At 38.9% G+C, this 22441-nt stretch overlaps 1 protein-coding gene across 2 annotated transcripts in view; it reads left to right on the top strand.

The window, feature by feature from the left end:
- Positions 1–19157, top strand: part of cdc42 (cell division cycle 42) — a 30592-nt gene extending 11435 nt beyond the window's left edge. The window contains exons 2-6 of one of the 2 annotated variants that reach the window (XM_072245294.1): positions 9268–9427; positions 10730–10802; positions 12006–12115; positions 14054–14251; positions 18154–19157. In XM_072245294.1, the coding sequence (XP_072101395.1) occupies positions 9323–9427; positions 10730–10802; positions 12006–12115; positions 14054–14251; positions 18154–18246 (579 nt within the window). In that variant the 5' untranslated portion in view covers positions 9268–9322 and the 3' untranslated portion in view covers positions 18247–19157. Of the gene's footprint in view, positions 1–9267; positions 9428–10729; positions 10803–12005; positions 12116–14053; positions 14252–16467; positions 16778–18153 lie in introns of those variants that run through there. The other variant, XM_072245295.1, reaches the window with a different exon arrangement.
- The last annotated feature ends 3284 nt before the right edge of the window (positions 19158–22441 follow it).

Genomic DNA, 22441 nt, shown 5'->3' with positions numbered 1-22441 from the left:
ATATTATGCAACACATAATGGTGGAGGAACTCAGCAGGTCAGGCAGCATCTATGGAAATGAATGAACAGTCGATGTTTCAAGCCGAGACCCTTCTTCAGGACTGGAAAAGGAGGGGGCAAAGTGCCTGAATAAAAAGTGGACAGAGGGGAAGGCGGATAGCTGTATTATGGGTAAAGCCAGGTGGGTGAGAAAGGTAAAGGATAGGAGAAGAGGGTGGACCAGAGGAGAAAGGAAAGGAGGAGCACCAAGGGAAAGTGAGAAGAGGTAAGGGGACAGAGTGGGGAACAGAAGAGGGGACGAAATTTTTTTTAAACCGGAAGAAGAAATTGATTTTCATGCCATCAGGTTACTACCCTAACAGAATACAAGGTGTTGCTTTTCCACCAAGGGTGGCCTCATCTTGGCACAAGAAGAGACAGTGGACTGACAATTCGGAATGGGAATTAAAATGTTTGGCCACCAGTAGTTTCCACTTTTGGCATATGGAGCAGAGATGCTCGACAAGCAGTACCCCAATTGATGATGGGCCTCACCAACAAAGAGGCTGCATCAGGAGCACCTGACATAATTGATTTGCAGGTGAAATGTTGCCTCACCTGGAAGGACTGTTTGAGGTCCTGAATGGAAGTGAAGGAGGTGGTGAATGGGCAGGTGTAGCACTTTCCACTTGCAGGGATAAGTGCCGAGAGGAATATTAGTGGGCAAGGACGAATGGACAAGGGAATCATGGAGCGAGTGATAGCTGCAGAAAGTGGATGGGAGTTGGGGAGGTAAAACCATGTTTGGTGTTAGGATCTCATTGAATATGGTGGGAGTTGTGGAGAATAATGTGTTGGATGTTGAGGCTGTTGGGCTGGTGGCAGGGTCAAGAGGAACTCCATCATTGTTAAGGCGGCGGAAAAATGAGTGAGAAATGTCATGCAGTACTTAAACGTGATCAAGCTTGAAATACCAATTTTCAGTACAAATGTAACCTGCAGTCTAGAATTCAGGTGGTTCCTCACCAACAATATTAGATATTGGCTGATTTATGTTCAACCAAATTCTGTATAGTTGAAGCAGCATATTTCAATTGTGAGCCAATTACTTACAATTCAGCCCCAAGGCCTTTAACTGCTATTTTTTCTTGAATACAAACATTTTAGTTTAAGAACAAATAGGAATGCTGAAGCTTTGCACACTGTAGCACGTGAATGATACTGCAGGTTATCTCATAAGGCAGCTTAAATACAGCTCATGTTAGTTTTAATAGCTATTGCTCAAAGCATTTATAATTTTCAAATTGGATGTTTTCATACTAATAACTTCATTGTTGGTTGACAAATGAAGAGCATATCTGGGGAACAGCTTACTTGAATAGGGCTTTCACATCTGTTGCAAAATACTCCACTGAAGTGTTACAATTTGATTTGATCACTATGAGATTGGCCAAAAACTGGAGTCCAAATAAATCCGAAACAAAAGGGAGAGAAATTTACGGGACTTGGTTCACACAGCTGTTGTTCAACAGTTTAAAGAGAACTATGCAGACCGGACCAGTTTGGAGGAACATATTTGTTTATAAAGGTAAAACAAGTAAAGCTTAGACAGCCAATGCAGGGGCCATGGAAGTATTTTCAAATCCAAGAACTATTTTAAGTTAAGACTTAAGCAATTGGCAGACCATGGGAGTAGAGGAAAGGTGGTCAGCAAGTACAGACTACATTTCTGCAGCTAAGGCCCTTAAAATTTCAGCTCTTTAAATCAAATCAGCTTCAAAATTTAATACAAGTATACCCAGATTAGATAGTTTATTTTCAGTTTCCAAGAGTGGTATGGTAGTGTAGCAGTTAACACAATGCTTTGTAAGGCCAGCTATCATCAATTGTGGTTCAATTCCTGCCCCTGTACATAAGGATGTTCTCCCCATGAACGCATGGGTTTCCTCCAGGTGCTCTAGTTTCCCTCCGACAGTCTGAAGACGTACTGATTAGTAGGTTAACTGGTCATTCAGAAGTGTCCTGTGATTAGGCTATGTTAATTAGGTGGGTTGCTGGATGGTGCAGTTTTTTAAAGCCGGAAGGCGCTATTCTGCACTGTACCTCCATATAAAAATTAAAAATGATGCTACCTGGTTATAAAAAGATTAAAGATTAGTAATGTCACGTATACCAAAGCAGTGAAATGTGTCACTTTGCATCAATGACCACAGTCAGAAGCTGGCCCATATCATCATGCATCCAGCACCAACACAGGATGTCCACAACACTAGCCCTAACCTATGCACCTTGGGAATGCAAGAAGAAGTCCACATGGTCACAGGGAGAACGTACAAACTCCTTGCAGACAACAGCAGGAATTGAACCCCAGTGACCAGTGACACTGTAAAGCATTGCGTTAACTGCCATACTATGAAATTCAAAAGAAACTGACAAGATGTATTAAATTTTGAAGCTGGGTTGATAAATGTAACTGTATAGTTTGATTTTTATGGACAATATTCATGTTGCCAATGACAAAAAGTCAACCTTCGCTGAGTGCAGGTGGTGGTGGGGTCATCAATAAGCAGCATTCTACAATTCCAGAAAGTGTCATGACATATATTTCAGGTCCACATTCACCAGATGCTGCAGTCCAATTCCTGCAGCAACTCGGTTTCAGTATTTATTAAACAGCTTTCAGCATTCTGAAACCTATAGCTGAAAATAAAAGCACTAGAGTTGCTGTTAGAATGTTAGAAAACAAATACTCTAAGCTCGAGACAAGAGTTTTCAGATGCTAGAATGTGGAGCAGCAAAAAAAAAGCTACGCTGGAGAAACTCAACAGGTCAGGCAGCATCTGTAGAAGAGGTTGGGTTGAGGCCATTTATCTCCTAGACAGAAAGTAGTGGGGAAATGGGCAATATAAAAAGTGGCGGAACAAAAGTTGGCCATAAGTGGGTTGGGATGAGGAGGGATTGATCAGTGAGCTATTTTTTTGCTCCCTTAAAATGTATTAACACTGCTTTATTGATAACAAGCTTCAAATCAACATATGCATGCAGCCAATTTATGAAGGAACACAAAATAGGAGCAAAGCACTCAATCCTTTAAGCTGTCCCTGCCATTAAGTATCATGACCAGTCTTCTACAACTTATTTTAACTTTTGTTCCAAATACCCCAGTGATTTAACTTCCACAACTTTCTACCATAGAGTATTCTGGAGATTCACTTTCAGATGCACATTTTAAAAAATCACTCCCTACTCTTGTAACTATGACCCCTTGAGGAATTCCACAAGTGGAAGAGTGAACATTTACCCTGCTGTGCCTCCTTAGTATCTTGCACTTCAACATGAATAATCTCACTTTAATATAGAATACTGTTTTTTTTCCCCATTTTGGCAATGATGCCTTCAGATTCAAAGTGAACAGCTTCACTCCTTACGTTACTGACATTGGAGGGAGTTCAAAGAAGATTCAACAGAATGATTCCGGGAATGAAAGGGTTATCATATGAGGAATGTCTGGCAGCTCTTGGGCTGTATTCCCTGGAGTTCAGGAGAATGAGGAGTGATCTCATAGAAACATTCAGAATGTTAAAAGGCCTGAACAGATTAGATATGGCAAAGTTACTTCCCATGGTAGGTAGGGGATCCTAGCACAGGAGGGCACAACTTCAGGATTGAAGGACGTCCTTTTGAACTGAGATGCAGAGAAATTACTTTAGTCAGAGGTTGGTAAATCTGTGAAATTTGTTGCCGCAAGTGGCTGTGGAGGCCAAGTCATTGGATGTATTTAAGGCAGAGATAGGTTCTTGATTAGCCAGGGCATCAAGGGGTACGGGGTGAAAGGGGAGTGGGGATGACTGGAAGAATTGGATCAGCCTATGATTGACTGGCGGAGCAGACTCTGGGCCAAATGGCTTACTTCTGCTCCTATATCTTACGGTCTTATTACATTCCTTTGCCAAGCTTTTGCCCATTCAATGTTCTGTACAGTCCTAATATCCTCATCGCCATATGGGCTTTAATTTTTTTTTTGGAGTCAATCATTAATGCAATGATGATTACTAGCTCAAACTTCTATTGATGAATTAAAGAACTAAAAGTTTAGAACCAAACAATGGTAAACTATTGGAGTAACCTGTGTTAGTGTGCCAGCTTTGGGTGAGATTGGCAGTGGGAAGCAGGCCTGCAGAAGGCAGGATGTAGTTTAAAAGTAGCCTCTTGAGAAAGAGTACCTGGAGAGTTGGGGTTAGAGAAAAAAGCGAAGTGAGCTTAGGGACAAGGAAAACGGTGCTTATTTGGGGAATGTGAGCAGTTTGAAGGATGGGAGAGGGGTGGAGTGTGAATGTCCATGGTCAGACTTGCAGACAGAATCTACAAAAGACTAAGAGATAACAGAATGGACAAAATGGCTCATCAAGTTTGCTCCATTTGAATATTGTTGATTTGTTTCTCCTTCAACCCTGCTCTACTGCCTTCTCCCCATAATCTTTCATGTCCTTACTAGACAAGAACTTATCACCCTCTGCTTTAAAAATACCCAATGGCTTATTCTCCACAATCATCTGTGGCAATGAATTCTACAAATTCACTATCCTCCAGTTAAAGAAATTCCTGTTTAAAAGATGCTCTTTGGTTCTGGACTCTCCCACTACTTGAGGCACCATCTCCACATCTAGGCCTGTCGATATTTAGATTTCAATGCTATTTTCCCCTCCCCATTCTTCAAAAGTCCGACAAGTGCAGGCCCAAAATCATCAACCACTGCTCATACATTAACCCTTTCATCAGGATCATTCTTGTAAACTTCCAGTGCCAGTGCATCCATCTTTGGATAATGAGGACCCATAACTGCTTACAGTACTCCAAAAATGTGGTCTGATCAAAGCCTTAATGCCTCAGTATTGCTTCCTTTTTATATTCAACAGCAAAGCGTGATCTTCAGTTATGTACTGCAACATTGGTGTAACACTTCTGTCAAGTTCTACTCTATTAGAAGAACTTGCTCTTTTTACATCTAGAAACAGGCTATGCTCAGACTGACATGAGAGGGTGTGCAACTTAAACTTTAGTTCTGAACTGGAGTTTGAGATTGGGCACATTGATGCTTGAAGTGGGTGGGGGAAGAGGGATGGTGGAAAGTTCATCTAGATAGCAAATGGTACTTTTCAAAATGAAACACTGCAGTGACCTGTTGAACGAGTGACAAGGGATGTAATGGAAAATGGTATTGTTTGATGCTGGTTAAAGATCAGCTTGAGTGCTGGTAGTATGCTTGCCTAATAACTTTCCTAGGCTGGTGAGAACATTTCCAAGGGTGCTAGAATAATACTCTCAAATTGAGAGGTAGCAAGTTAACTCTACTGTTAACAGAATGAGAGAGAAAGTAGAACCAGAGACCAGTCAGCTTGTCATTTAACATCCTCAAACACCAACTAATTTGGAGTTGAAGCATACCTTCACAAATTCACATCAACTCTGTGCAATACCAACTTTTGCTGCCTTAGTTAACCAGTGTTTTTTGAACAAGCTATTGGGGAAGGGCACTAGGGAAATATTGAACAGAGTTCATATGAATTCATTAAAACATGTTTTATTTCAAAGCTGGTGGTTGAAGATGTAATCTGCCAGTAAATGAATTGTTCTGTATTTGGGTTTCTGGAAGCTCTAGTTTCCCATACACAAATAAGATTGTAATTTGCAGCTAATGAATTACTGTCAAGTTTAAAGCAGAGAAAAGGTGCAAAGGTTATTTTTGGATCAAAGCTCTGTGTAGTTGAGCTTCATCTTAACATCTGCTTTTAGCACGCAAACCAGGATTGTAATCAACAAGCATCAGCGCAGACTACTGCATTTCAAGATCTTGATGACCAAATTCCAGTTAAAATACCAAAATGGAACTTGGTTCTTTGTTACAGCTTTGAATTTGGTGTAGCTAATCCTCATCAGTATGCTTCACTAACTTCGGCTGTACAGGTCAATGTGGATCCATTTTAAGTGCTCAACTGAAAAAATAAACATTGTTTCAACTGCATACTTCTATACAACTGCAAATGCACACAAAGATACGTATTTGCGTTGTTTCAAACCAACCAACCTTTGGATACGAGCTTGAATTGATCTAAAATTGCAGATGTACATACACTACCAATCAAATCCTCACAGCTTTCCCATTGACACTGCATGTTCTACTTGCCATCTGACCTCTTTTAATCCTAAAACTTTCTTTATCATTGGTGCCAGGATTTCTCTCCTATAAAAAGAATTTCAACCTCCCCCAAGTTGCAGGATGGATATCTATTTTTACTAAAATCATAAATCATCACTAGGATCCAAGACAGAATTACAAAAATAATTTTACTACTAGCCTCAACAGTACTCTACTGATAGACCTTCACTCACTGGGACATGCACTCTTATTAATACCATAAGGGAGGAGGTACAGGAGCTTAAAGACCCACACATTTGATTATGGAACACATTATTTCCCTTCCAGATTTTAGAATGGTCTATGAACATTGGAAGGCTTGTTAAAAGTGGATAACTTGTACAAATGTATGGTGGTGAGCATTCTGACAGACTGTATCACTGTCTGGTATGGGGAGGGGAGGCTACTGCACAGGATTGAAAGAAGCTTCAGAAAGTTGTAAAATTAGGGTATTCTGTACTAGCCACGACATCTTCAAGGAGTGGTGCCTCAGAAGGGTGACATCCATTATTAAGGACCCCTGTCACCCAGGACATGCCCTCTTTCTCATTGCTACCGTCAGGAAGGCTGAAGGCACACTCAGCGATTTTGGGAGCAGCTTCTTCCCCTCTGCCGTCTGATTTCTAAATGGATGTTGAACCCATAAATACTACCTCACTTTATTATTTCTATTTTTGCACTATTTAATCTAACTAATGTGTGTGTATATGTTTTTATATATTATATAAAATTTAAATTCTACAAGACAACTGGGTGATCCATTGGGGCACCTTTTGAGAGAAAGGTAGTGCAGTGTGATGTTGGAAATTAAAGAAGAACTCAGTGTATTAAAGAAGAAAGACACGTAGCAAGACAAATACTGCTCCTTGTTTAACGATGGACACTTTTTATGACCACATCTCTCACAATAATTACTCTGTGCCACATATTCTCGAGTTAATCTTTCCTTTTCTCCTGTCTCTTTCCTCCTCCTCTGCCTGTTTTTGTCATTCCGGAGACGCGCAGCCCTTTCATCCTTCATCTCTTCTAACATTTATTTTTTCCCTTTGATCCTGGAGTTGTGCGGCCCTGGCCTCATCTGATTGTTGTTCTCTCCCTCTCCTTGCTGCTTCCTGATGACATTTGGTGTCCTCTCTTGACCATAATGTCCTCTCTTGACCATAATGTCCTCTTTCTCTTTCCACACGACATAATTAGGCTATTCATTTTTTTTTACCCTAATGCTTGATAGAAGATAGGAAGCAGTAACACCAAAGCCTCCAAGATGCTGTTGTTTCTTGATGATGTGGTTGGTGCTCTCGTAAATGGACATGATAGCCCTGCCCTTTTGCTGCGGTTGGTGTGGCTGCTGTGAGCATGGTGAGGCACTGCTGAGGCTGGCCGTGCACATGTGTCGGGCTGTGGCGTCCCAATTTCCATGATGGCCGATTGGGTCTCGGGTGAAAGGCAGCCTGTTGACTTTTGGTGAATGAGCTATTTTATACGAATATATAACCCTGAACTTTGCCTGCATTCTGTGAGCTAGTGCATTTTAATTGGATTTAGCTGAAAAAAGTGCCGCTGTAATGCAATGTTTGCACTAATTGAAGGTCACAAACAGAGCATGAGAGTTTCAGTAGTAGATAGATATTTATCATGTGCATGGTACTGTTGCTGCTAAGTTAACAAATTTTATGACACAAGCTGATTCTGATGTAGGGAGAGTATTTGAAGTAGTGGAAGAATGAGGGCCATAAAGCACAGCTTTGGAATAGATGAAGATCCCTTTAGAACAGAAATGAGGAATTCCTTTAGCCAGAGGATGGTGAATCTGGAATTCATTTCCACAAACAGCGATGGAATCTTTGGGTTTATTTAAAGTGGAGTTTGATACATTCTTGATTAGTAAGAGTGTCAAAGGTTGTGGGGAGAGAGCAGGAGAATGAGATTGAGAGAATTAAATCAGCCACGATCAAAGGGTGGAGCAAACTTGATGGCCAAATGGCCATTTCTGCTTATCATCTTGTAGTTGGTAGATCAGCCAGCATTGTTTAGAATACTGAAAAAGAATGTGGGAATTTGATTCTGAAGAATGGATCTGTCTAGTTGCCTGTTTGAGAGGGTTCCATAAGTGATGGACCTATTCATTGCAATCTTTCCTGCACATGGTATTGATCATCAGTCACTGGAAATATGAAATTTGTTGTTGCCATTATACCTTCAACTAATTGTGGCATGGCATCTGTATTGTGCTTAATTTCATGTGCTGTTATAGTTCCTTGATGCTTAGTATTTGCTGATTGGTTGCTTACCTAGAGTTGGCAATGTTGCACAGAATCTTTTTAAATTAATAAACATTCATATAATTCAGTTTTTTCAATTTCTGCAGCACTTTAATTTGACCTGCTAAATATTGGTGTGGCTGAGTAATTTCAAATGGCAGGTAGTATTTTGGTGGGCCAAACAGTTTTAAACAATCCTGCGAGTTTTTAAAAAAAAAACTACTAGCTTTTGTAATTGTGATCTGAATTGCTTTTGGCTTGCAAATTCAGTGACGTGTACTATTCAAAGTTTTTGCTCGCTCTTCTTGAAAGCAACTTGAGTGAATCTTGTCCATACTCTGGGAGAATATTCCCAATGAGGATATACTTGGAGAATTTTCATGCTTTTGGAAATTGCCTTTTATGTAGGTGGAGACTGTTTTCTAATATTAAGACAAGTAGTCTCACATTAAAGATGTGGGAAGGCTTGTTTTCCCTGGCTAAGTCGTAAAGGACATCAGCATAGTTTCTGAAAAGAGGTACATTGGTAGAATTTCTTCAGAGAGTGGAGATCTTTGCAATTCTCTACCCCAGAGGGCTTTGGCGCTTCAACTTCTGTAGTGATCCAAAATCAGGTGTTTTTTGGATATTAAAGGGATAAATGGTGAAAAGTGACAAGTAGAAGGCAGCCATTATCTTGATGAATGGCAGAGCAAGCTTGAATGCATACTCCTGTTTTCAGTCCTTATTTTGCGTAGTTAATGATATCTTGCCAATATTGCTACCTTTTTAAAGAATTTAATTTCAGAAAGCATGGATTTGTTTTAATATATTTCCTTTTTTCTTTTCCAGATACAGCAATATTTTCAATATAATAAAAGTGGAGACTTGAAAGTGACCTACAGCTATGCAGACTATTAAATGCGTTGTAGTTGGTGATGGTGCTGTTGGTAAAACATGTCTCTTAATCTCTTACACAACAAACAAATTTCCATCAGAGTACGTTCCTACGGTAAGTATTGTAATTAAAATGTAACTGATATGGTGTCAATCATCAAAATTTAATTGATGTAATTGGGTAAATGCACAACAATTGGAGTCATACATGACAACTGCTTGCACACCCAATATCAGTAGCAGGTGTGGCCTTGTAATAGGTAAACATCCCACTTGTGCCTCTTGTGTGGTATTTGCACTGCACTTTTGTCTTTTTGTGGAATTCGTCTAATAGATCATTTGACATCTTTTTGAAGGAGAGTCCATCTTCAGGACTGGTATTTCTGTGAATGTTTTATAGCTGCTGGAGTCTAGATGCTAGGTTTCCCTCTAATTGTCTAAATGATGCAAGCAAACTTAGCTGTTTAGTATTGTTTCATCTTAACTGATAACTAAAATTGGCACAAATGTTTGTTAGTGGATCAGATGTAAATTTCAGTTGGATAATTGTGTTAATTAATATCTGTAAGGGTTAAGGCTGAAACTTAATTAAACATGCCTGGTTTGTATCACAGGGCAAAATAGCCATTTGGATAAAAGTTAATCTTGAATAAATTGTACTGTAGTATATCCTGTTCATCTCTACCCCTCTCCCCTCACCTCTTTACAGGACGATGTTTCAAGTACCATATCCCTAAACATATTGTAGTGTTTGGCAGTCATCACCATCAATTGTCTCAACAAACTTTTTTTATTTGAATGTGGAAGCATTACATTGTCCTAAGGCAATTCCTGTTCTGAGTACTAGTAAGGTTCATTTTTATAGCTAAAGGCAATTGCTTATTTAAATTTGCAGTCCTATTAAATCTACTGCTTTCCTTAAGATGGGAGCAAAGTAGTTGGTCTCAGCCAGGTGAGCAGGAACAACTCCTTTTTTTTGTTCCTTTACATGAGAATGCGAGATAACATTTTAAATGAAAATACTAAACTTTGTTTCATAAATTCATAAAACTGGTAGTGCTGTTGAAATTGGTGTTTGTGAATCAAGGGCATGTCATTGGGACCTAAGGTGAGCTGGCATGCTAATTTTATTAAATTGTGCTTACAAAAGGAGTCAATCATGGTAGTGGTATTGTGACTACATATAATAATGACTTAGCAGTTTTCCCCTGCCAGAAATATGTAGCAAGAGATTTCAGCATAAGTTTTGCTTTGTCTCCATTTGTGAGGTACAACACGAATTGATTACTATTATAGAGCATTGCTTTTTGAAAGATAATTGTATCATGCACAATTTGATATAAATTTGACTTGCCTAAATTTTATTTATGGAGGAGTTGAAAAATAGATAATTTGTGAACCTTGAACTGTTTTGCAGGTATTTGATAACTATGCTGTGACGGTTATGATTGGAGGTGAACCATATACCTTAGGACTGTTTGACACTGCAGGTAAGTAAGGTGGCCTCCTGTTTCATTTTGAAGAATGGCGTCAAATTGTCTATTGTTTCTTTAATTTTGATGTCCTTTGCAAAAAATAATCTTGCATCCTTGGTCCATAAGAATGAAGTGTATAATCATTTAACATTAGCTAAGGCACACCATTGGTCTTAGTTGATCATGGATGTTGTGTCCTACCTGTCCACATGATATGCTAGCCAGGGCATTGTGATGTGGAGAGCAAGCTGGTGCACATGTTGCAGGCTTCTCTCCACACAGCTGATGAATCCAAAGGAATGGCAGAAACCAGCAGTTTGGCACCAGTGGCATCACAGGAATTGTTAGTCAGTGTTGAATTCAATGTAGGACTGCCTTGGGAACTCCAGCTTTGGATATTTCCTCTGGATTTACCCCACACACCTTCCCCATGAGTGGGTATAGCTGCAAGGCAGTGGAAATTTGTAATCAGTTTTCTTTCTCCTAGATGAGCTGCCAACCACAGGTGACAAGCTCCAACTGCCAGAAGCAGCTGGTTTTAAGGTTAAATTGCCATTGTTCCCCCATCACAGAATTACAAATGTTGCTTGGGCATATCTATGCTTGTGAAGAAAGAAGCTTGTAATATTTTCAAGTGGTAAATAGATCATGTTTGATAATGAACAAACTTTCTACCATTTATAGCAATGGGTGATGTGCATCCAGTACCTTCATGGTATTGAACTGTCAATTCCCCTAGAACCAGCAAGAAAAATAGAAAACCTACAGCACAATACAGGCCCTTTGGCCCACAGAGTTGTGCTGAACATGTCCCTACCTTAGAAATTACTAGGCTTACCTATAGCCCTCTATTTTGCTGAGCTCCATGTACCTATCTAAAAGTCTCTTAAAAGACCCTATCATATCCTCGTCCTCCACCACCGTTGCCGGCAGCCCATTCCACGCACTCACCACTCTCTCAGTTTAAAAAAAAACTTACCCCTGACATCTCCTCTGTACCTACTCCACAGCACCTTAAACCTGTGTCCTCTTGTGGCAACCATTTCAGCCCTGGGAAAAAGCCTCTGAAGATTGGGGAAAATCATTCAATTTTGTTGAGCTGCTAGACTACAGTTTAATGATATTTGCCTGGGCACTGGGATTTGCTAACTTTCTTGGTTGAATGCAATGTCTAGGCATTTTCTCAGGTTTTGACTGGCAATCTAAATTTGTCTCCAGGTCAGGAAGATTATGACCGATTACGACCACTGAGTTATCCACAGACTGATGTTTTCCTTGTGTGCTTTTCTGTTGTGTCACCATCATCATTTGAAAATGTTAAAGAAAAGGTTTGTATACCTCAGTCTTGATTTAAGTTCTACTTGGTGCAATTCCTTGCTGAAACTTGGATTTTCAGCAACTTGTCCTGTGCAGTTGCAAGAAATTACCTGGTCTTCTGCATTAATTACTCAAAATGTACTCTGATTTGCATCTAAGTCACAATAATAGACAAATACAATCTGCAATTTTCGGGTTTTTATTGAACACATTGCTTAATCATTCACAGTCCAGATTAGAAAAAGTATGTGATCCCTTGTATTTAATAACTGGTAGAACCCTCTTTAGCAGCAATAACCAGCACCAAATGTTTCCTGGAGCTGCTGATCAGACTTGCACAATGATGAGGAATTTTAGACCATTCCTCTCCACAAGTGTTTCAGTTCATCAATATGTTTGGGATACCCTGCATGAGCAGCCACCTTCAGGTCATGCCACAGCATTTTAAATGGGTTAAGTCTGGACTCTGACTTGGTCATTCCAAAACATGAATTTTCTTTTAAAACCATTCTTCTGTTCATTTACTCCTGTGTTTCAGACCATTGTCTTGTTGCATCATCCAATTTCTACTAAGCACCAGGTAATGGACTGCTACTCTGACATTCTCCTGTAAAATGTCAATACAATTTTGATTTCATTGTTCCCTCAATGATTGCAAGCTGTATAGGTCCTGAGGCAGCAAAGCAGCCCCAAACCATGATGCTCCTTCTGCCATGCTTCACAGTTGGGATGAGAGTTTGGTGTTAATGTGCAATGCCCTTTTTCCTCCAAACATAGTGGTTTGCATTTTTGCCAAAAAGTTCAATTTTTGTCTCTCCTGTCCACAGAACATTGTCTCAGAAGTGTTGTGGAACATTCAAATGGTCTTTTGCAAACTTAAGACATGCAGCAATGTTGTTGTGTTTTTTTTTTGTAGCAGTGGTTTCTTCCTTGGTGCCCTTCCATGAACACTATTCTTGTTTAGTGTTTTTATAGTGAACACAGGAATAGAGACTTCAGCAAGTTCTAGAGATTTCTGCATGCCTTTTGCTGTTAGGCTTGGGTTCCTTTTCACCTTCGGCATTGCATGTTATGCTCTCGGTGTCTTTAGAAATGCTTTTGTAGCCTTTCCAGCTTCATGCGTCTCTACAATTCTTCTAAGGTCCTCTGAAAGTTATTTTGATCGAGGAATGGTGCACGTAAACAGATCCATCTTGAAGTCAGCAACCTGACTTTGTGTGTCTTTTTTATAGGGCAGGACACAACCCAAACCTCCAAACTCATCTCATTGACTGAAACACCTGACTCCAAATAGCTTTTGTAGAAGATATTACTCCAGAGGTTCACATACTTTTTTTTGGATCTAGACTGGATTGTTTAAATGGTGTACTCAGTTTTGACGAGAAGTACAATTGTTTGTTAGTTTAGGCATACTATGATTCTTATTGGTGACTTAGATGAAGATCAGACCACATTTTATGAGTAATTAATGCAGAAAACCAGTTAATTGGCAAGGGATCTCCAGCTTTTTCTTGCAGTTCTGTTCTTGGCAAATATGCATAACATCTAAACTTTAGTCTTGTTATCTCCAGAACAGTGATATCTGTAACTTGGAGTGCCATGTCCTTTTGGGACTTCAATTGAATTTCAACTATGGTACTTGAACCGTTAAAGTACTAATAGTCTTGCAGACATAGAAAGTCTGGGCATTTCATAACATTGAATACTGCTACAGATTGTAGTTGGTGTTTTGTGTGGGCGTGACATGGTCTTGCAAAATGTGGGTGAATGGTGTGCTCTGGATTACTGGTACAAGGATGTCTTCTTTCGTTGTTAAATCTTGGGTTTGTATGCAAGGCGATTACAATTAACTAATTCTGAAATGTGTACTCTGCCTTTATCAAAATGAACTCTGCTAATAGGTGTGTTATCTGAATCATTGTTCACTTTTCCCCTGATTGTCAATACAGTGGGTACCTGAGATAACTCATCATTGTCCAAAAACTCCATTCTTGCTGGTTGGGACTCAAATTGATCTAAGGGATGATTCCTCAACCATTGAAAAACTTGCAAAGAACAAACAGAAGCCTATCATCCTGGATAATGCTGAAAAGTTGGCCAAGGACCTGAAAGCAGTCAAATATGTGGAGTGTTCTGCCTTGACACAAGTAAGTCTTCCAAATTGTCCTTCTGCTCTATAATTGCTTAATCAATATAACCTTCCAAAAGAAGCATGGTTTTAATGTACTTTTTGGGTAAAATGTCCACATCTGTATCTTTGTATATCAGATATTATAAGGCTCAACATAAGCAGACTCTATGCTATAAAGGCTTAAAGGCACCCTAGTTTTCAATTTGCACTTATTTGCTGTTATACCCTGCTAAAAAGAACAAACCTTTTTTTTCCTTGAGGGGTTTGCACCTACCCTTGCTTTGCACTATTGCATTACTAATGAATTAAGCCTAGTTGCTCTCTACACTCCCATTTTCTTCTCTCCTTTCCCCCCCCTCCCCCCCCCCCCCCCACCACCACCATTTGATGTCTCTATTTTTTTGGTAAAAGTTGTATGTATACACCATAAGCTGGCCAGGCAGATATTTTTGGGTGTCAAACTTTTGTCAGTGCACAGTGGCTGTCATCTGAAATTACAAACATTAAAGTTGAGCATTTCAATTGCAGATGTCACCTGGTTAGCTTAATATCTAAATGCTTGTGAAATACAAAATAAGATACCTGACCTAGACTTCTGAAGTATCTGAACAATTGGCAATTGAATTTGGTCAGATTAGCAGTGTGAATTAACAAGTTTTCATTTAAAATATGATATCCAAATTTCATTTTGGTGGATGTAAAACTTGTCTTGAGCTCAGAAAAGGGGGTCTGGGTGCAATCAGCTATTTTTTCTCTCTCCCCCCCCCCCCCCCCCCCCCAGTTAAACTTTTCAGAATGAGATTTGGATGAAGTCTTTGTTTTTCTTCATCCCATAGTACCAAATCATTCTTTCTAGACCATGGAACAATTCCACAACTCACCTGTTTATGGATCTCTACTTAGAAATGTTTTTGTAGGCAACAAATATATGATAAATGAGCATGACAGTTTGAGTGGGAGGAAGCAGGGAAAATGAAGCACATCTTGGCTTTTATTTGGGGTGGTAGGGAAAGGCATTAAGGTTCAGCTGCTGAAAATGACCCTTTGAAATGGTGGAGAATTCTTCAGCTTGCTGGTTTTCTATTGTTTAACTTCTACGTCTTGTCATGGTTACTAACTTAAAGATTTTTTTGGAGTATGCATGGGGTTAATGCAGCCTTCCTAGCCTTGGTAAGCTGTTGCAAATAGAATAGATGCTGATTTTTCTCGTGGATGTGGAGACTGCATCAGTTGATATGTTTGAAGAGATGGTTAAGTTAGTTTTAAGTATTCAATTGCACTGGCAACGTGAGGCAGTTGAGTGAGTAAATGTAGCATTAAATATTCAAACCAGGACACGTGTTGTTCACTGGCAAGTGTTTGCCATGTCCTCTACAGTCATTTCTCTTTACTTTTCCCTTCCTTCCTTTCTCTATTTCAGCGTGGGAGAATCTGGACCTGATTCATGTTTATGCTTTGTAGTCTTCTGGAAAAGAACCTCTAAGTAGTTTAGCAAATTCAGTTTTTGCCAATTTTGGTACAGCTGGAACAAAGACCAGTTTGAGTCTGAATTATAGAATCACCTTTGTTAGATCCTGTTTAAATATGATACATTGAGTAGAGTAATAAATCTAAATTTCAAAATTCCCAAATGAAATGCTGTGTAATTATTGAACTGAATTTTTTGCACAAATACCAAAGACAGGTTCAAACTTCCAGCAACTAGGCAGTCATGTTTCTAATAGTGTCCTTACAGCATGTACACACAATTCTTTAAAAAAAATTATTGAGCTTTCTAATGTTGGCCTTCAATAATAAGCTTTGCAATTCAGTGGGTGGACAAACAGTGTTGATGGGTAGATTAAATTTAAAATTATTAATAAAACATTTTGGGAATATGAAGTATTACTAAAATAATCCAGAACTACAAACGACCACAAGTCAATAGGATGCAAAGCTCTAATGTCTTGCCCTTATATCTGAGTCACACTTCAATGCTAATTTAGTTGGGATCCATGTAGGAGGTTACTTTCTGTAAGACTCGTCAGCAGTCACTTTTGTCCATTGAGGTGCATTGCTGTTGTTGGCATCAGTCCTGACCTGCTTGTTTGTTCAGTTGTGCATGTTGGATATTTTAATCCCAGGTTAAATGGATGTTGTTAAAACTGTCTTTCTAACCCAAATCTCTCCTCTAACTTCATGCTATTTTTCCACTCCCACCCTTCTCTTTTCTCCCCATACCTTGTCTTGTAGAGAGGTCTGAAGAATGTTTTTGATGAGGCTATCCTAGCTGCTCTCGAGCCACCGGAAACTCAAAGGAAGCGGAAATGCTGTATATTTTAAGTGTCCCTGTTTTTCTGTATCCAGTTCAATAGAGATGCTGTTCAAATGAATCCTTTTAAATGGTTTCCTTTTCTCCATATGGATAAGTAAAAGTTGCTGGATGCCATTTTGGACCTTTCCAAAGTTTTTAACTCTGTAATTGTGATGTACATCTAGGTATTGTACAGTTGCACCTTTTTGTGGGTGTTAATTTGGTTGAAATAAAATTGACTCAAATGTGTTTTGGTTCACCATAATGGAGAGCTGTGTAAATGGAGCTGATGGCATTCTGTGTGGGTCCTTGTCTTGCTTTATCCTTTGCAAATATGGCAAAGTAACAAAGGGGCACCTTCTGTGTAACTGTCACTGACAAAATTATTTCAACTGAATAGTGCCACTTAATGATAACTTTGCAGTATTGTCCCTGCCTCTACTGTAACTTCCATGCCAGCGTTGTAATGTCAGATCTTTAGTCCCATGGCAGTAGTTAAAGAACTCAACCCACCAGTAACTTCAAATTCTGCCTTTCTCTCTTCCCCTCCCCCCCCCACTTTTGTTTCTACTGCATAGATTTCTCCTCTGCACCACCTTTTGCATTGTCATTCATTGCAAAATATTCTGATTTATAAATTTCAATGCTGCAGATCTGATCTGCTCAATTTGTATAGTTGGCAAAATAACTAGAGGCAGATCTTTGAGTAATATTGCAACAGGAGTGCAGTGGTGTGCTTAAATAGTAAAACCTAGCTGCTACTAAATTAGGGTAAATGAGCTCTCTTTAGCTGCTGTATAAATTGAATCAACATAGTTCTGGTGTCTTTAATGTTAGGTGCTCTATATCTACTTATTCCTACATTGTCAAAAATTGTGAATGTTGTCTGTTCTAGATACTACAAGGAATCAATACCAGTTTTTAAATCTATATTCATGAAATCTGACAGTTGCAAACCATTTTAGCTATAGATCCTTCTGGCTAGGACCAAGGATGTTAGTGGTAGTTGTATTGTGTAGTAAGTTTTATAGAGTTGTGTACAATAAAATCAGCATGTTAGTGCCAACATCCCGGATGCAAGTTTTAAAATTGTATTACTATTTCATATGTGCAAGGGAAATGCATGTCTAACTAATTCTAGTGCTGCCGTTTGGGAAGTTAATGATGGTGAAGACCCTCCTGGCTTAGCTGATTAAGCAATTTGTTGCCAAAAGTGATTCCATAAACTTCCAGGACTGTTCATAATTGTTTCTTAGTTATTGTGGACGAGGCCTTTTTCCCCTGAAAGCTTTTGCTGTACTTCTGGAGCTTCTTCAGTTCCAATCTTCTAAAGAGAATAGAAGAGAGGTTAGGGTTACTGTATTATCAGTGAAGGGAATGAGGAAAGGATTCCTTCAGTCCCAATTCACCTTTTTTGATTTATACACACTTGAATCTTTAAATTTTACTATTAAAGGAGCATAACTATATTAACAAATGTCATCAGGATAAACGTTTTTATACTTCAATTTGAACTGTGCATCTTGGTATTTATGTCAACAAGATTTGCCCAGCTGTTTGTTTGGTTCTTGTATTTTTTTTGAATCTGTAACCATGAGACCCCACCTTTCTCTCCCACTTTTCAGAAAGGACTAAAGAATGTATTTGACGAAGCAATATTGGCAGCCCTGGAGCCACCAGAACCTAAGAAGAAACGGCGTCCCTGTTCACTGTTATGAGCAGTGTCTGCAGGCTGACATTGAAGCATTTGTTTTTTTAAAAAAAAAATTAAATCATCCTGCAATAACACCCTGCACACAACCAGGAGGGCGATGATGGGAGGAATAGAATAGCCAATGGTAAATTTGTCCCCCCTTCTAATGTAACATTTAAGTAGACATAATGAATTTCCTGTTCAATTTATTTTCCACTGGATTATTTGTCCATAACTAGATTTTAATCTGCTGTTAAAATTCTTTGCCACAGGCACGAAACTTGCACAGTATTGCTTCTGTTTAATGAACTAATGGCTTTTTGTAAGATATTGCCACACTCCCAAATGCTACATCCATCAACCTAGCATCTCTGGTTCACATTGTATCACAATCTAAATCTAGTCTTGTCACGTGGCTTTAAGAATTGCAATTGGGTCCCTTAATGGGGACTGTTAGCTTTTGGCCAAATTCTGACATAATTGCCACTTGCAACATGAGGTTTTGTTATTCTCCATTAATAATCTAATTTTTGAAAGGCCTTAACTACACCAATGACACTTCAGGGGAGGGTGTGAAAATGTAACAGGTGCTGATGATGGCACAAGAAATTCTGAGCCCAAACTGGGTATTGGATCTGAAGATGATGTTGCTCAATGACTGGGCTGTTAGATGCTCATTGTGGGTTGTTTCAAGATGCTGGTGATGGTTTATTGCACTTGGGAGTGATGTAGGAGATACTTAAACATGTGCAGACTGGATTCCTGTGGGGATGCTAAGGATCTCATAGAGTTCAGTGTTAAAATTTGACCAAAATTTTGATCTACCATTTTTGAACTGTGTTTCATTATCCTGGTAACTTTGGTTTATAATGAGCTTTATTTCATGTTGAGTTCTTTGTATATGCTTTTTTCAAAATATTAAACTTGTACCTTTAATTGTCTTTCTTTATTGATGAACTGAAATTGATTACCAGTTTGGTTTCCCCACTTTTTCCTAAAACCAATACTGTATCAGATTTGAAATTTAATGATACTGGCTTTTTCCTGTATCTGCTGCTGCACTGGCTATGTGTAAATGAAATTACCAGCAAGCTTACTTACAGATCATCTTGGTTTCCTCATGTTTTTTTTTGTGAAATCTTAATGATCTTAATCCAAACATCAATCCTTAAATCTGAATAAATTGTACATTCTGTTCATTTTCAGGTAGCTCAGAACTCGTACTGTATTTAACAATGCTACCAAAAGTGGCTCAAAGTTACTTGCTATTAAAAGAATATACTGAATGAAATTTGGGCAACAATAAAACATTATGCAAAACTCCAGTAATTACTGTATTAGCCCACTTGGTAAAATCCATTTAAGTAGTGATTGCACACAGCAGTTTGTAACTTCAGGAAAATTTGGATGTGTTCATTTAGGACATGTGCATTGGTCTCTTCTATTGTAGCAATAATCATGCAATCTTCAAAGCAAAACCAGTGTACCATGACGTGTATTTCTAGGATGGACTGCCTGGAGGGAAAAAAGGTTGCATTTAAAGCAGGTAAATATTCTGAATTGGTGAACTGGGGTTGCAGGAGTCCCAAGAATAATGGTCAGCAATCTGCAAGATGTTGGCAGTAAACTGCATATGGAAAGTTGAAAGGCCTTTAACATTTCCAAGTTGCCTTGTGATGTATTTATTTTTAAACTGTCCATTTATTAGCACAATATTCCATATAATGGTGTGCAAGTGGCAACTTTCTTTAAACAGATGGGAGTCAGACACCACTTTTTATCCCTTGCATTTGTTTTACAATATCAATTGATAATGACATTGTATGTATCCTTATTAGATTGATAAATTGTGGTGCATTCACTTGGTTATGAATTTTAGTGTGGTAGTTGTGCTTGCATACTACACTTTGATCATGGACTCTAGCAGTTGTCAGGACCACAATGTGTAATTTGAATCTGTAACACTTGCAAAACAGAAAAATATTGAAAGGCATGGTAATTTCACTCAAGCCTAACCTGACAGTTTCTGTAACTCTTGAGTAGCTCTAGTGAAATAGTTTGGAAATTCTAGCTTTAAGGTTTCTGTACGAAAAAAGTTGTCATGAAGCATAGTGATTAATTCTAGTCTTAAAATGTAGCATGTAAGTATGTATTTTTCCTACTCAACATTAAAATGGTACATTTTAATTTTCTCCTGTCTTATTACTATGTTTTTGGTATTTTGCATCCGTTCTTTCGGATTTAATCAGACTCTTTGGTAGGTGTGTGGAGGATATTGCCTTCAGTTTTTCTGTTGAAAATGTATAAATGTTTAAAGTTGCCCATATTATTAGAGTGCTGTTGAAGATGCTTCAGTGTCAACCATTGAGTGCATCCATTTGCTTTTCTAGCCTTCCATTTTCTACTCCCCTCCATGTCAAAATGATAGCTCAAGAGAAAAATCCTTTGGAACTGCTGGCTTGGTTGAACCAGAGTCTTCAAAGAGTCAGTCCTTGAAAAATGTCTGGGTTGAGACCAGTTATCTGGATTTGTCTATTTAATATCTGCTTCCCATTCTATAATATAACTTGGTGGGTGGTAGGGGAAATGCAGTCATGGTCAATGTTAATGAATATCTGGATGGCTGGTGTCTACAACATCTCGGATGTAATGGTAGTGGACATTTAACAGGATGAGGTTGCTGAAGTTCATGACCAGAATAATCAATTATGCATTTCCCTCAATAGATGTAGCCTGACCTGAGTTCTTCCAGCACTTTTTGTTGCTCCAGATTAGTTTCAACAGTCTGTCTTCAATTTATCCAATGTTGGATATATGGCAGTTTTTCCGTACTGGTAGATCTAGAATGTAGCTATATTACTGGTACTAATTAGACTAGAGATGCAGTATGTCTTCAGCACTGACTAGAATGTTGTCTACTGTCATAGACTTGAACCTCAACTCTCTCTTGATGTTGTGGAGTTAATTGAATTGACTGTGGACTAGAAACTTGGGGCAAAGCAGATGGATCATTGTATTATCCCAGGCTGAACATGGTTGTGAAGGTTTAGCCTATAGCATTTATGTGCTGGGTCCTGCCATCATTCTCACTGGGGAAAGTTCATGGAACTGGTTCCTTTTGTAATGTTGTCCACTACCATTTGCATCCTAGATGCTAAGACTCCAGCCACCTCTGTGTTCATTAACCCTCACCATGACTGAGTTCAGATATTTTTCTTGAGCCATATTTAAAATTGGTGAGTAGATGTCAAGTCAATGAATCCAATTACATAGGAGTCCAAAATTAGACCAGAACACTGGTATTTTGGCAAGCAGGGCACCATTTAATCAGCATTTGATGTAGCTACATTTACCTTTTTTTATAAAATATCTCCATTATTTGCTTTGGCCTTGCTTAGATCCTCAGCCAGCTGTTGGTCTATTGCTCCTTTTTCTGCCTTGATCCTTCCTCCCCACCCAATAGTACCCAGCAGCAGAGTTAAGATTGAACCATTGTTTGAAGCTAAGGCAGCAGTTCTACTTGCCATGCCACTTTAATGGTTCTTCGATAAGTGTTTCTAAATAATCTTGTTCCTAGTCCTTGGGAACTGGAACAGCAGATTCCACTAGTGAAACAAAGGGTGCAATTTAATTACTTTTCTCTAGTTTATTGGTGGATGGAGATGAAGTTCTATTTCCTCTCCCATAATATTTTGTATTATTGCAAACAACAAGACTTCAGGATTTCTCCAGTATACACTATTGTGCCTAAGTGACAGATGGATGACAGGTAGATATGGATAATTTTAACAGGAGGGTCTTCCCCCTTCCTTTCCAGTCCTGAAGAACGATCTTGGCCTAGAATGTCGACTGTTTATTCATTTCCCTAGATGCTGCCTGACCTGCTGAGTTCCTCCAACATTTTGTCTGTTGCAGGAGGGTGAGAGGTTTAGAGGCAAATATTGTGCAGGACCCCAAAAGGTTGGTTGAAATCAATACCATGCTACTTAAATTGATATACAAATAGTTTCTTGGATCTGATTTATAAATGTCTTTTCCAACATGTAATTGGGCTCAATTTTCACTTTATATTGACTATTGGGTCTGGCTCTAGTTCTAGCCTACCCACAAGCCCTTAGTTACCTGGGTTCTATAAAGCTGCAAAGACAGCTGGAAATCCTCTGCTCCAGTCACAACCTGGTACGTTTCTAAGGGTTTAGTGTAAAATGCCTGATTGCAGG

The sequence above is a fragment of the Mobula birostris genome, chromosome 27 (assembly GCF_030028105.1).
Source record: "Mobula birostris isolate sMobBir1 chromosome 27, sMobBir1.hap1, whole genome shotgun sequence".
Lineage (NCBI taxonomy): Eukaryota > Metazoa > Chordata > Chondrichthyes > Myliobatiformes > Myliobatidae > Mobula > Mobula birostris.
Note: the sequence above shows the minus strand (reverse complement) of the source record. Positions and strands in the feature narration are given on the sequence as shown.